The following is a 15,306-nucleotide window of genomic DNA, read 5'->3' as shown; positions in this document are numbered from 1 at the left end:
ATCTCTGTAAATATCAAGTAGTCTCTGCCTCACCGGCAACAGCAAAACCTCTGAAACATTTATTACACCAGTAACTCAATGACTTCTGACATTACAGTATTTCAAGGAAACTATTCTAATATTTCCATGGAAAAATTGGGACGAAAAAAAAATGCTTTTATCAAGAAAAAAATAGGGAAGATATCCATTTTGATATTTAAAGTTCAGCCACAGAGTCACTTTTGTCTGAACAAATTACCCAGGCTTTGGTTGACACGTTGATATTTCCTTTATATTGTAAAACCCGCCTTTGTGCACCACCACACACATACATGTGCATGTGTGGACCAAAAAGAGCCGCCGTGCCACAGCGTGTCAGGTAACGAGCTCTTTGACGAATGCCGTAGTAGATCTACAATTCTTCAACGTTAAGGACTTTTAAAATGTCGCGGAAGTACTAACTGAAGATGCTCGAACACGATGCGACGTGTGCAAATTAAAATCAAGCAATTCATAAGTAATCAAGTGGCAAGAGAGACAAATGATACAAGCGTTTCATATGAAAAAGAATATAGCGCATTAGCATGTTTCACTATGCAGACACATATTCCGGAAAAAAAGGGATTCTGGCTGATTTTTCTCAACAGATTAGATCCTAACCTGGATTCCTAACCTCCTCAGTAATCATACACAGAGGGTTGGGTGCTGTTTCACTGAGAGCAGACCGAATGCTCTACACACACAGGGGCGTGTGCTGTGTCTTACAATGCTTCTTTAGTTGTACACAGATACGCCAGTAAACACTAGTTGTTTAAGAAAACAACTCTTTTTTTATGCTCACTGTCTCGAATGCCAGAACCGAAATGGGAAAAAGGGCTTTTGTGCACTCGGCCCCCCCCCTCAACATGGAATATGTTGCAGAACGTTTTAAAGCCTGAAGAACTTAAGGAAGTTACCACTGACCGCTTTCAAATCAAAGACATTGAGGCAGGTTCCCGAAAATGTAAATGTTTCTTAAATCGACTGTTTTAACTTGTCTTGTTCGATGTTTTCTGTCTCTAACTGTGTGTTTTCACGCTGCTGCCCGTCTTGGCTAGGTCTCCCTCGAAAAAGAGATTTTTAATCTCACTGGGACTTTCCTGGTTAAGTAAAGGTTTAAAAAAAAAAAAAAATGCTAGTGTAGTTCTGTGGTTGTTGCGATAACTCATGCTCCTGCCGGAAAAATAATAGACTTATATGTTTTGTATGTTTTTGTGAGATCACTTTGACCTTTACTGCAAGTGGCGTTCCTGAGAATGGGACAGATGTGGGGTCACGGTGACCTTTGACCTGAAAATCCAATCAGCTCTTTCTTGAGTCCAGGTGGATGTTTGTGCCACATTTGAAGTAATTCCTGTCACGGCATTTATGAGATATCATATGAAGGAGGATAGAAGTACGTAGTGTACGTCGGACAACCCAAGAACACACACAAACATTGTGAAAAGAATTGGCAGGCCTCTCTCTTCTCATCTGTCGTCAGTGTTCATCACTCCTCCCCCACAAAGACACACATGTAATATTTGATTCATCACAGACCAACAGCACTGCTGGTCTCAGGGTTACCAAAAGGCTTTGGATAAACACATCCATAAACAATGAACCCAAATGTATAGACGAGAAATCAAGGAGTCTTTTAGGACCAAACAGAAGATCATAACCGGCCACAGACGTCACCTGATCGTCACTGGCGCTGAAGCCAAAAAAGCCCCAAAACCGAGCAAGCAGCGGAGCCGGCTGCTGCACGGAGCTGGCACAGCCGCGCCAATGTGGAAACCATGTGTCCGCTGATAAATGTGTTGTAAAAAAGAAAGGAAGACATTTAGAAAATGAATGCCTGCAAAGGATTAACTATTCAGAATCAAACGAAATGCCTTTGAAGTTTATTTTAATGTTGAAGTTTGGTCTTTTCTAAAAACGTGTGAACTGGTGGGATGAGTGCTTGTAGTTTAAAGTGTCTACATCAAGAGTCCACTACATTTAAGGAACTCGTGGAGGTTTTTTTTACCTTGATTTTTCCCTCTTGTTTCCATTTTGTTTGGCACGTGCACATGCGTCCTATAGTACTCGGTTCTGCCAAAGGTTTCCCACTATTCCTCAGACCGGGGAGTCGATTGATTAAAGCCAACATGGACATAACCAATGCCGGGTTTAAAGTACCTTTACAAATAAAGGACACATGTTGAGAGAAGAAGGAAACATATTCAACACGATTGTTAGAACCAAAGGATTCATCTAAGGAGTTTTGGTGAGAAACATCTAATATATAATTTTTTGTTTCTCCGCAGGAAACCTCCACCTTTACCTGCTCATTACAGCAGCCAGCTCCTCCAGTGAGTCATGCTGAGCTTTAGAGATGCAGACAAGGTCAAGATGTCCGCTGACTCTTCAGCCACACGTTAGAGTTGGTCAGACGTGTGATCCACAGAACGCTAATTGCATATCAACCAAGTCTGAAGTAATGTGGCGATTCCAACTTCTCAAAGCAGCTTTTGTTTTGAGATTGTTGTGTGAAAGCATCTGTAGCGAGTAACAGAAGGATGCAGCCTTCGATACCTCCGTTGGTGGAAATGGTTTTGGTGAGCCAAGACGCGTTTTAACAGCGGTGAGCTGGAGAAAATCTCTAAACACTTTTGAGCTTGTAGCAAAGGGAATATAGAAGCAGGAGGCCGTGTCTGGTTCTGACAGCCGAGATGAAAAACATCAAAGTGGGTCATGGATCACGGGGGAAGAAAATGATTAAAAAAAGGTGAGAAAACAATTGCCTCTCTCCAGGTTTTAAAAGGGATGAAGCTCCGGTGACATGTATCGAGCGTGGGCTTTACACATGGATTGTGTCATCCCTGTGCCCGTTTAGTTGATTATTCCCAGGAGGTCAACGAGAATGACCGTGAAAACATGAAAGTGACTCCACGTGCTCTAGATCGCAACCCGGCGAAGCTTCGTTCAGACGCCGGAGAGTTTGCGCGACGGATTCGAGACCTAAAAAAACTGTCGCTCTGGAGCCGGAGACAGAGGAGTGTTTAACTCGAGCGACTCACGTCGTATTCACACGACAATCCAATCACACAAAGACAACCTCCTCTGGTGCGCCACAATGCCGCCGCGTTGAATCAGAAATCCTGTTTACTGTGATGGAGAAAGGTGAGGATGAATGGCAAAAACAATATTCTCAGGGAATTATTAAATGACTAAAATGGCCTTTTCTTTTCTTACGGGCTGAAGGCAACGTTTGTTTGCTTTAATTGGAGTGTGCGCGTCTGGCGCTCGATAAAATTCCCCTGCGGGGTCGACTCCACAGCTGAATAAGGTCAAACGTACAGAGAACTAACGGAGGGCCGTCTCAGTCGGGGGATTCGGTGCACTTGAAGCAAAAACATATTACTTTGCAGATAAATCTAGAATAAATAATGCACCACGTTCAGAGTGGCAACTTAATTGATTTATTGAAGTAGGATTGTATGGAGGAGGGGGGGGGGTGTCACATGCACGAACATGTGCACAGAGAAGCTACTCTATATCTTTACATAGTTGTTTAATGCTATATTAATGCTCTGAATATATACATACATATATATATCTATATATAGATATATAGATATATATATACATACACAACACTGTAAACATGTTGTGAATATTAATTCATCATGATAGGAGACAAATGACTCTCTGTGGGAATGAAATGAATGAGGGCCGTGGTGCGTTTGTGCTACAAGGACATCTGTTTGATATTCATGGACTAGCTGAATATGGAGCAGTTTTTCCTGCACCTTTTAGATCATAAAAAATAGCTTGTTGTCGATGTACAATATCATGAACGCACCTGTGATCGCGGACCAGCCATTTAAAAAGGAGCTCACACACAGACGGGGGTACACCCCAATGCATTTGGATACAACCCTCCAAATGGAGTTCAAGCTTCTTAAACGTTACTCACCAGTCCATCACAGGTACTTATGGCGGCACTTCCTTTACCGGCGGCCTCGCCCCGCACCTCACCTAAGAAATAACACCGGGAGGATCCGGCAGGGCGGATCTGGGCGCCGTCCAGGCCGCCGTACCTCCTCTCCGTCAGGAAGCCCGGAGCCAGCAGGTGTGGGTTGAGGGTGAGGTTGAAGCGCAAACTGCGGCCGCCGTGCCACAGCTGGTAGAAAACTCGGTCTACGTCCGCCGGGCTCTCGGAGGCTTCCCGCCGCTGTACGCGCCGAGCGTGGTGAGACAGGAAGTTGGACAGGAAGTGACCTCTGGCATCCACTCGAGTGGGGTGAACCACTTCATGCGGAGGCAGATCCTGCAGAAAGGTCTCTGTCGAAGCCGTGGTGGGAAGAGAAGATGAGTTCATAAATCAAAAGAGGAGAGGGGGGGGGGGGTCAATAATTAAAAACAAACCCATATGGGTGCCTCATCTCTCTTTTTTTTTTTAAAATACAGCTGTGTTATGTATAGAGGGACCGATAGAGGAACACTGGATACTTGTCTACTCGCCTCCTCCGACTTTCCACTCTCTCGAGGAGCCGGTTTGATAAAGTTGGGGAAATTCATGACCCTGATCAAAATAACCCCGCTTGATTTCCTGTACTGATAAGTATCTGAATTAGCAGCACAACATTCATGTATGGGTGAAGAAGACGTGCGGGATTAGAAGCTCTTCTCAAACGGTAGTGCGCGTTTGTCCCATGAGATACGTTCAAATGTTTCCAGTTTATTGCCCATTTATCTGTTATTAAGCCTTATTACATATCTTTTTCATTCAGTTTATTACATTAAGTGATTATAGACTCATGACCAAAGACTTGTTGCAATCTATTTAGTTTTTGCTTCTACTCTTGGTGAACATCCAAGGCCATAAGTGGCCTTGCAGGACGTAAAGACTTTCAAACATGGAGGTTTCCTCGCTCTTCATTCAATGAAACATTCTGAGCAGCTGGTTGCCAAACACATTTATATCATTTATATCCCATATTTACGCAGATGATCCCGCGCAAAGAGCGTGACCCTGTTCTGTACCTCATCACGTGAACTCTCTCTTGTTTGCCTCTCACTCATTTTCTATTGAATGACATTGAACTGACGATGGCACAACGATGGCTCAGAGGGTCCTTCACAGATATGACGGCATACGAGATATAATATGACAACCTCCGAGTGAAAATCACCTCAAAAGAACACCTTGAAAGTTAAAGTATTAAAGCTTATTGCATCTTCATATTGCTTCTTAGTCCTGCATGAATGTTACTGTTCATACATCCAAACACATACACATACAAACGTTGTATCAACAAAGCTGCAGCTGCAGGATTTTAGTCCTTTTGGTTTCCTCTATGCAAAAACATCTGGTCACTTTTAAAAACATCAAAGATACTTTTAATTATCTGCCGTATGGACATTGATTGTTTAAAGTGGCCCTAAATAAGTCGTGTATGCTTTAACTTATGTAACTTAAGTAAATGTTGATTACGCAATGTAACGGCTGCAGAGTGACAACACCCTCTGTGTTGAGGTTGGTTCCCTGTAAGCTTTTTCTATGAATCCTGACTACCACCTGGTACAATCTACCGAGGAAATGAAGCCTCCATTAACGGACAACAAAGGAAGCGCATTCACCAAAAGTTAAAAAAGGTCAGAAGTTGCCGGTTTCCACTTTAAAAATGAGTCAAACTTCTACTCAGCAAAATAATCCTGGAAACAATTTCATGGATTCAGAAAAGCACCGCTGCAGGTCAGTCGGCATGTCTTTCATTGTGTGTATTTAAAAGAGCTTTGGTTGTATTTACTTTACAGAAGGCTATGCGGCCTCGGTGGATGTGCCATCTACTTCCAAAGGGTTTATCAGAACACATGATGGAGTTCATCCATATGTAATAATTCCATGTATAGCCTCTTAATGAACAAAATACACACTTCCACTTGCTAGTGTGACTCCGCTGTGCTCCTCGATGCAGGTCGACAAGCAATGAGTTTGCCCTGAGGAAAGGAAAAGGGAGTGAAATGAAATCGATCAGACTTTTCCACAATAAGACAGTGTGAAGAAAACACCAGTAGATGTGCAAGCAGCTGGGCTTGGAAGAAGAGCTGGTTAACAATGTGAAGGGAAACCAAGTTGTGCATATAGAAGGTGAAAAATGACCATTGGTACTCGGATATATCTGCAGCAGTGACAGTTATCATCTGAAATCATTACTGCTTAAGAGGGGAATCCCCTCAGTGAAGCATCCTGGTCTACAACGGTTTACTTTGTTCTTCCTCTGAAGGGCCGCAGCAGGTTTACACAGGTTTAGCATCCAAACTCTGTTCTGCCTGTACCTGCTATTCAAGGAGAACTGTGTCTCTTAGCATCTAAACTACAAACTAAAGGGAAGAACATGTTGGGAGACAATACAGGCTTGACTCTCTCATGCCATGACACCCACTGGGCTTCTAAAGTGACACACTTTGCAAAGCAGAATGGAAACCGGCTCGATTGTGGGAATGACGATGCATCCTGTGGCTATACCCAAAGACCAATTCTCTGTTTCCTGACCTTCACCGGAGAGGTCAGAGGGCAGCAGTCAGATGCTCTGGGAGTCAGAGCCGTATGGCTCAGGAGCAGCAGATACACGGAGACTGAGCCTCTGATGAGTCAATGGAAAGGAAGTCTCTGCAGCTCCCCCAGGCGAAGCTGCAAAACCTTGGTTTTAATTGCTATGGTCTGAAGAAAACTTTGTAAACACAAGTCACAGCTGGCCTCCACAGCGAGGAACTGCTGGCCTGGTTCTGAGCTCAATTAGATGCGCTGTGAAACCAGCCAGCAGCCAAACGCACCAGAGGACGTGGCGATATCCCGAATCCAAAGCCTCCCGTGTTTCGTTGCTGGCTTACTGACCTGGTTCATGTGGTAACCCGAAAGTGTTGCGGCTTCCCAGGACAGTCAGAAGGGCGATGAAGAGGTGAATGGGAGAGACGACGCGTCCGAACGCGTGGACCCCGCAGTCCAAACGGGTCATGTTGTCAAAGACGGCAGATTCAACTTTGGGAACATTTAATAAAGCTGTTTCTAGAACAGCGCGTCGGTTGCCAATTCAAACCCCCTTTTCCATCCGGGCTGGCTGCGCTCTTGGCCCGGGCACTGGAGCCGTGACAGTCCCAACAAACTTCTCCAACTCAGGCCCGGACATCGTCCGCGTCCACGCGCTGTCTTTGTTGCATCCTCGCTCTTTCCACACTCGCGTGCGCGTCGGTGTTCACGTCTGCTTTGTCCTCCATCAGCCTGCGACCGACACAGCCAAGCCAAGTGACAGTTGAAGCAAGTTTTTTTTTTGGTTTCCCCCTGCAAACTCTCGCAGAGCCACCCCCACAGATGGGTGGACTCAAGACAATGGGCCATCTCTGCGCGGGTCTGCGGGCTTAAAGGGGAATGCGACTCCAAGAAATACGATATCGCGCTTCAATCCCATTGGCAGATTCCACTACTGAGGTTATTTGGGTTTTTTCAGAGGGTCACATGAGGACCAGACGAGATAGTGTTGCGTTCACTTGGAGTCAGATAAGTGATGACAGCTCCGGGGGCTTTGGGTCCGAGCTTTTTTTTTTTAAAGCTTCTAGTTGTGTTGAAAGCATTTCAGTGAGGTTCCTGATCTAAAAAGCAACAAAAATAAACTGTGCGATCACGTTTATAATTGTTTTAAAAGTAAGTGGCATAAAGTCTGTTGTGAAAAGAAGAAGCATGCGTTCATCTTTGTTTGACTTTGCCGTCATCAGTTTGAGTCAGCGCCCCCTCTAGCGGCAGCACGGAGGTACTGTGGACCACTGATGCACGGGGGATACTTTGTGCACGTGTCTCAGAAGCTGTCCATCAAGTCAGAGAACACGCATCGGTTATTATAAGCATGTAAATGAATAACAGTGGTTTTGATGACGCAACAATGGAGGATGGTTTAACTTCTTCAGGTCTTAATTCCTGTATTTGACTTGAATCTGCTTGATGAGAAGTTGTCATTTATCAGCATATTATGACGGGTCTAATGACGGGATATGCTGTATATATATATATATATATATATATATATATATATATATATATATATATATATATATATATATATATATATATATATATATTCATAAAAACGTCCTCTAGTGTTTTAGAGTTGCTTTATTATCTCTTCTGGGACTGTGGCTTTTCTGCTCCTGTCAGGTCTTGTGCGACCAATCGCGGCTCAGCAGCGGAGCGACACACCTGTATATAAGCAGACTCCAATGGATGGAATGGGGAGAGAGAGCTCGCGCCCGTGCTGGGTTCACGTCTATCCGGTGCGCGCTTTTGCAGAACGCCTGGTGTGATCCCCGGGGTCCCGATCATTAAACATGGATGATGTATTCAACCACAGCGGAGCATTTAACCGGACTTCACCTGGTGACGGGGCATTCAGTTTCGAGGACATCGACGTGAGCGCGGACGGCACTCCCATCCTGAGGATACTCATCTCCGTGGTGTACTCTGTGGTTTGCGCGGTGGGTTTAGTGGGCAATCTGCTCGTGTTTTTCCTCATGAGGCTCCGACAAGGTCGCAAGAAGTCCACCATCAATGTGTTCATCATCAACTTGGCGGTGACGGACTTCCAGTTCGTGCTCACTCTGCCCTTCTGGGCCGTGGACACCGTGCTGGACTTCAGCTGGCCGTTTGGAGACGCCATGTGCAAAATCATCCTCTCGGTCACCGTGATGAACATGTACGCCAGCGTGTTTTTCCTCACCGCCATGAGCGTGACCCGCTACTGGTCCGTGGCCTCTGCCCTGAAGAAGCAAGCGCACAGGAGGTCACGGTGCGTAAAGTGGGTGTGCGCGGTGCTGTGGGTGGCGGCCACCGCGGCCACGGCGCCGACGTCCATCTTCTCCGCCGTGACCGTGGTCGCCGGAGAGAAACTCTGCCTCCTCAAGTTCCCCGAGGGGCACGACTGGCTCGCGCTCTACCACATCCAGAAGATATTGATAGCCTTCATCATCCCGATGCTCATAGTGTGCGTCAACTATCTGATGCTGCTGCGCTTCGTGAGGCGGCGGAGCATGAGCGGCAGCAACCCGAAACGGAGATCCAGAGTCACCAAGTCCGTCGCTATCGTGGTTTTGTCCTTCTTCTTCTGCTGGATGCCAAACCACGCCATCACATTATGGGGCGTCTTGGTCAAATTCAACGCGGTCGACTGGGATAAGTCCTATTACATGGTGCACACGTATGTGTTCCCGGTCACCGTGTGCTTGGCGCACACCAACAGCTGCTTGAACCCGGTGATTTACTGTCTGATGAGGCCAGAGATCAGGAAGATGCTCAGTGGGTTGTTTTGGAGAGTCTCCACGCCATCCATATCCAACAAGGGCGGCGCGACGCGCTGTTTTACGCACGGGGAAACCCAGGTAGTCGTGCCTCTCCAGGTTTTGGACAATGGCCAGTCCTCGTTGTCCATCATAGACCGTAAAGGCTTAACAAGCTCCAGCATGATCCCGTACAGCCGATGACTTCCGCCTGGTGAATCGTAGCTGCTTTTCTTCTCGTGGTTGTCCACCTGTAACCGTCATGACTCGTGCGTAATGCTTTCGTATTCCGACATTGAATATGTTTTACTACAGCGTGCACTTCATCAAGTGGTTGTCATGATGACATGAACAATGTATAACGAGTGTAATGTGGCGTTTATTGAATTCTGGACTCCTCGACACGAGAACTCTCTGCAAAACATGGGATGACAATATGAAGAAGGACCTCAAGTCAATTTGGAGATTATGACATATTTGCAGTGTTTTCTGCTCTTACAATGACTTTTCCAACTGTCTATAGCTTTCACATATAAGTGGATTTAACTGGGCTTCTTCAATCCTGAGGCATCGTCCAAGAAGATTGGCAGGCAGCCTATATTCTGTTGTGTGTATGAAAATGACCTCAAACATCAAAGCTGTGTTCAACCACTACTGTATGAACAAAAGAAGAGCATATAGCCTACAGTAGGCATGATTGTATATGTCCAATTAAAATGGAAGCAGTCTCTGTCTCTATGTGTCTCTCCTCACAGACAGACAGTTCTAAACACCTGTGTGTGTATGTGTGTGTGTGTGTGTGTGTGTCACTCACACAGATATGTACAAACACTCACGCCCCCACACACACGCCCACACATTACCAATCACAATATGAACAGATTTATTTCGAAAGGTCATTCTTTTGACTTTCAACAATAAAAAAACAACAACTCTTGTCTTTGTTGAGTTTGACATTTGAGCAGTGTGCAGATAACGTGGGGGCGGGTACGGCACACCCACTGCTGCACACATCAATAAAATGCTGCAGCTCCCGACACTTTTTACTCCTGCGCTGAATTATTTTTCGACACAGGAGGCGGCTGCAGAGAAGTCAGCTGTCACTTGGTTCAGTGGCTCTTCAGGGGATTGAGGAAAGTGAACGTCACAGCAGAGCCCAGGGAGGCTCCTGGTTGCAGGCGTCTGCTGATAGGTTTGTGTGCCAAGGAGTATTTATTTTCTCTCTCCTCTTTGTGCTCCGAGGCCTCTTCGTTTTGGGTGGCCTGTCCGGTGATGATCAATCACATCGTGTGCAAAAGGCTAACTTTTCCCTGAAGCACCAAGTGTTGGGAATATATGAGTACCAGTCCCATTTTGTTCATCTATCTGAGCTTCTCGGGCTCAGATAGATAGATTTATATATCCTGAAATCCAGATGCATTTATGATCCTTGATCAGAAGGGGGAAAAAAATCCCCTAAAGGCCTTTTTGGATGATCAGAAAGAAAGAAAGCTGAGGAGGAAAGTGCAGAATACAAATGACGTGTTGTTAATTGGCTTATATTAGGAATATTTTTGTAATACAGATACTTATTTTAAGTAGAAAAGATGGATGGATGGGTCAAATTGGATTTGGATCAAATCCAAATCCAAAGTTTTCACATCAAAATTCAGTTTTCTGGTGGCTCAAAGGTCCAATCACATGTTCTCTGGTTCACTTCATAAATATTCAGTGTGATTTTAAGTATTAAAGAGTTAATATAGGTCTAGTTAATAGATAAAGGTTTCGCGTCTTTGAGTTGCTCGAACAATGTCCACGCCAAATATTTTAACTGTATATAAGTTTAAGGTTTAGCAAAATACATCAGACTCTTGGACGCAGTTCACTTTTTTTGTGCTTTTAGTTGTCATTGTAGCCTGGCTGCTTTGGCAGGAAGATGAACCTTAAACATGAGCTGTGTCATATTAATATTTAGATAGTTTTACCCCAACAACATATACGACTACCGACCAGAATAAACCAGTGTGAGAAACCATCACAGCAACATGTTAACTTCCTTCTTCAAACATTGTTAGTTTTGTCATTAATGTCACCTGAAGAAGAAGAAAAACATTATGTTGAGTGACAGAGCACCTTCAAACCCTGATAAATTAATCATTTATTCTATTTCATATGGAAACTGCATCAGCACTAAAACCGAAACATGAAGAGAAGTCCTGAAAAATTGGAATTATATAAGAAACCATGAGTTAGACACACACACACACACACACACACACACACACACACACACACACACACACACACACACACATACACACACACACACACACACACCCCTTCCAGAAAATGATATTTTCATTGTTGTGTTTTTCCAATTATACCTCAGAAGAGTGTTTAACATAACGAGCAACAATCACGCTGACAATCCCTATCAATCAGTTCACAGCAGGTTTTCTTCCCTGAATTGTTTCTCTGCTTATTTCCCCGAAGGTTTCTTTCTGGTTTGGCATCGAGCAACAAATCTCCACTCTGTTTTCAGTGACAGTATTGACATTCAGCGCGTTTCCTGTCCACACGTTCTCGTTTACTGGAGCTAGTAATCATGCAGACGCCCTAAGGAACAGTCATGAATTAACACAGCACAAAAATAAGCAGAATGTTATTTTGTATGAAAATCATGCACAAAATCCCTCTGAGCAAACTGTTGAATGAAAGTAATCAGTGCTTGGTAAAATAAACTGGAACTTCGCAAAAGGAAATGGGAGCAGAGTGAAATAGAAACAAGCTCCTGTGTCAGTGTCAAGTACACAAGAATGCAGATGAGTCGCTTAATCAAATATGTATATATATATATATATATATATATATATATATATATATATATATATATATATATATATATATATATATATATATATATATATATGGCTGAACAATAGACAGACATATTACAGTTTAAGCTTCTTCAAAAATTGCTTCCTTGGATCTTCAAAGCCCACATGCAGTGTTGTAGATAGTGCAAAATCAAAATTAAAGGTTATTTGAGGGGTTCAAACAATATCCACTAGCGCACGACACTGTGGAGACATCCACTAAATCATTTAATAAACCATTTCAAATGTAAATACCACATTTGGTGTCTGAGTTCTCTTGTTGTCTCTTCTAGAATATCAATTATTGACGGGAAGAAGAAGCCTTTCTATCTGATAGGTGACTTTAAATGATAGTGTACGTCTCATGTGGATCACGTTCTGCTGCATGTTTACATAACCTCAATCTTTTTCACATCACTTGACTTGTGTTTTGTATAAGTGGAAGCATTTATCATATTTTATGCTGTGCGTGTGATTGCATTCATTATTTTTGTTTTCCCACTCCACATCCTACTACATTTGCCCTACAACAATCTATTTCCTCTCTCGACGGTGAGAGGGAGTTGACTGAATGGATCAAAACCGACATCCCTGAACACAAATGGCCGTTCCACTTCAGCTCACCACGCGGCAGCTTGATCTGCCCAGTTATCGTGTTGTGGGCTGGGAATGAGCTTTGATCGGTCGGCGAAATGGATCCTCGTTATGCCGGAAGGAAACATGTTTTCAAGATTTGTATAAGAACGGGACACATGATGCAAACATGTCACTTTATACTGGCTCTGAGCCACATATCATTTCACTGCATGTTGTGCACCCGAGGTTTGAAACTAGCATGCAAATTGTCTGAAATTCATCTTCAAAAACGTTTTCAATAAAGCTAAATTGTGCTTGTCTTTATGTACATTTAGGATATTTATAATCACCACAAATATGAAGATGATCCACTTTGATTATTCGCTTATATCACAGTGAGTAAGGTCCACCTCACTGGTGGATAAAGAAATCTTTCTCAAATGTTTTAAAAAAGAAGTTTTTCAGGTCTGTTTCATCCTCACGTACACTGTAAAAAACACACTGTGAAATTGACAGTTATTAACTGGAAGCCACTGACAAGTAACCTACTGTAAAAAACAAAGTGTACAACTACAGTAGATAATTAGTTACTCTCATTTTCTACAGACCTTTTTTTGGTGCATTTTTTTACAGTGAATTTTTGGTTTCTGTGATTTTCCCACAGCAATACTGTGTTTTTTAAAATACATTTTTACAGTAAAGCTTTGACTACTGTAATATTTGAATGGATACACAGTATTTTAGTAGGCTACTGCTCACAAACACAGTTAATTTTACAGGCGTTTTTTACAGTGTAGAACAGCGTTGTCTGAAGGAAGACCAGAGGCCGGGAGGGTCAAACCAATTGATCGGTTGCATTACAGGAAATGTAGGATCGGCTGTTTCTGGATCTCGACGCAAACTGAGAACCAAATGTTAGGAAGTCTCGACGTCTGCTGCTTTGATTCTGACCATTCATTTTGAAACCATAAAAAGTATCTTTCTTTAAACTTTTGTTAGTGTGAGCTTTTGCTTGAAAGCAGTGTTCAAGTGTGTTTCCGGGGGTTTTATTTTGAAAGGGGAAAACGGAAGGAGAGGTGGAGAGAAATGTTTTGTTGGGAAAGAAGGGAAATAAAGTGGTTGCCGACTTGGCTGAATGAACTATCATCGTGTTGTTCTTTTCTTATGATACAGTACAGGCGCAAGATAAACCCTCAGCTACATTAGTATAAGAGAAATTGTAATTCTCTCTCTTTCTCTCACCCTGGGTATCCCCCTCTCTCTGTGTTATATATATACTAAAATGATTATGAATAAACAGCACTTGATGTTCTCTGGGCTGCGTTTCCTCGGGTGTAGATCACAAAGACATTCACAGACATATACACTGTTTTATTTGTAAGAATATTACAGCTCTTCACACATCATCAAACAAAACAAACTGACATTCGTTGGTAACACCGGGAGGGTGCTGACATACTGTAAGCAATGTGCATTTACCGGACTCGTCTTTACGGCATCCGATTGCGACTCAGTTCCAGTTCCTCGTGAGAAATGCTTTGTTGAAATCCATGATGCCTGCAGAACTTTCTGCACATCCTTTTGCTCTGATGCAGTGCATGTTAAAAGGCATGCAACGTCTTGTAACTGGGTCAGTGACACAAAGCATTGTTGCTTAACTTTTAAAGTAATGCCGCAAACCACGTGGAAAATACTGAAAACCATTATAATATTTGAAAGGGTATAAAAAGGTACTTGACTATTTACAAAATTCAAGTTGATTTTGTACAAAAGTGCATTAAATGTTTAATGTTTTCCAGGAAGAAGTGAACTCTTAAGATGCAGGTTCAGAAGATTCTTCGCTGTCGAAAAAGATCAAGAAACGTCTCCAAGTTAAAACACTGTGAATCTTCATTGTACTCTGGCGACTTTCGTTCAGTTTTGCCTTCTCATAAATTATTTAATATGCAAGTGAGCTGAACATGTTGCAGATAAAATCATTCCAACATCGAATTCAATATACAGTATCGTTACTTTACATTTGTGGAAGCTTTTTTTTGGGTGGAAAAATCACCCCTGAGGTTTGTCATGCGTCTCAAAATTGACCATAAGAGTTAAATAAATACACATCAGGAAGAGACAAAAGAGTGATTGGCTAACGTTCGCCTCGAGGGCAAATTGTGGACGAAAACACTCGGGGACAGATCGTTCAAAAGCTCGCTCTGTTCTTCTTTGCAAAACGGACGGAGAGAGCCGAGGAGACGAGAGCTCGGAGATCTGTGGCGGTGCGACCCGAGCGGGGCGGTGAATACACAGGCGAAGGAGGCCCTAATGTCGCAACAGTGCAGGAGCGCAAAGTGTGTGTGTGACAGTGCTGACTCTGGGTGGATGGTGGGGGTCGTGGCGAGGGACAGATCCAGTGCACTGAATAAGCCTTTTGCTTCAGCGGTCATGCGGAGCCGTCCACTGTGGCGTCGGGGAGCAGGGAGAGAGGGAGGGAGGGGGGGGGGGGGGGGGGAGATGGGTTGGTCCCTGAGTGTCGGGTCCCCTGTGGAAAAGGTGTCTGCTGGGGGGCCCTCAGCCTGCG

General features: G+C 43.7%; 2 protein-coding genes across 2 annotated transcripts in view; one reads left to right on the top strand and one right to left on the bottom strand.

Annotated features, from left to right (window-relative positions):
* LOC137782101 (A disintegrin and metalloproteinase with thrombospondin motifs 7) overlaps window positions 1-7,321 on the bottom strand; it is a 55,611-nt gene extending 48,290 nt beyond the window's left edge. The window contains exons 1-2 of the mRNA XM_068571209.1: window positions 6,884-7,321; window positions 3,959-4,326 (exon numbers count right to left, since the gene is read on the bottom strand). Coding sequence (XP_068427310.1) covers window positions 3,959-4,326; window positions 6,884-7,004 — 489 coding nt within the window. The 5' untranslated portion in view covers window positions 7,005-7,321. The remainder of the gene's footprint in view (window positions 1-3,958; window positions 4,327-6,883) is intronic.
* Window positions 7,322-8,327: 1,006 nt separating this feature from the next.
* On the top strand, window positions 8,328-9,975 carry LOC137784071 (relaxin-3 receptor 1-like). The gene has a single exon (XM_068574505.1). The coding sequence runs from the start codon at window positions 8,365-8,367 to the stop codon at window positions 9,511-9,513; it is 1,149 nt and encodes a 382-aa protein (XP_068430606.1). The 5' UTR covers window positions 8,328-8,364; the 3' UTR covers window positions 9,514-9,975.
* Window positions 9,976-15,306: the final 5,331 nt, after the last annotated feature.

The sequence above is a fragment of the Clinocottus analis genome, unplaced genomic scaffold, assembly GCF_023055335.1.
Source record: "Clinocottus analis isolate CAN_PGR_092001 unplaced genomic scaffold, fCliAna1.0.p SCAF_1, whole genome shotgun sequence".
Taxonomy (NCBI): Eukaryota; Metazoa; Chordata; class Actinopteri; order Perciformes; family Cottidae; genus Clinocottus; species Clinocottus analis.
This window is presented reverse-complemented; position numbering and strand designations above follow the sequence as displayed.

Excerpts from the sequence above, each read along its gene's own strand:
- LOC137784071 (XM_068574505.1), top strand. The coding sequence starts at position 8,365 with ATGGATGATGTATTCAACCACAGCGGAGCATTTAACCGGACTTCACCT.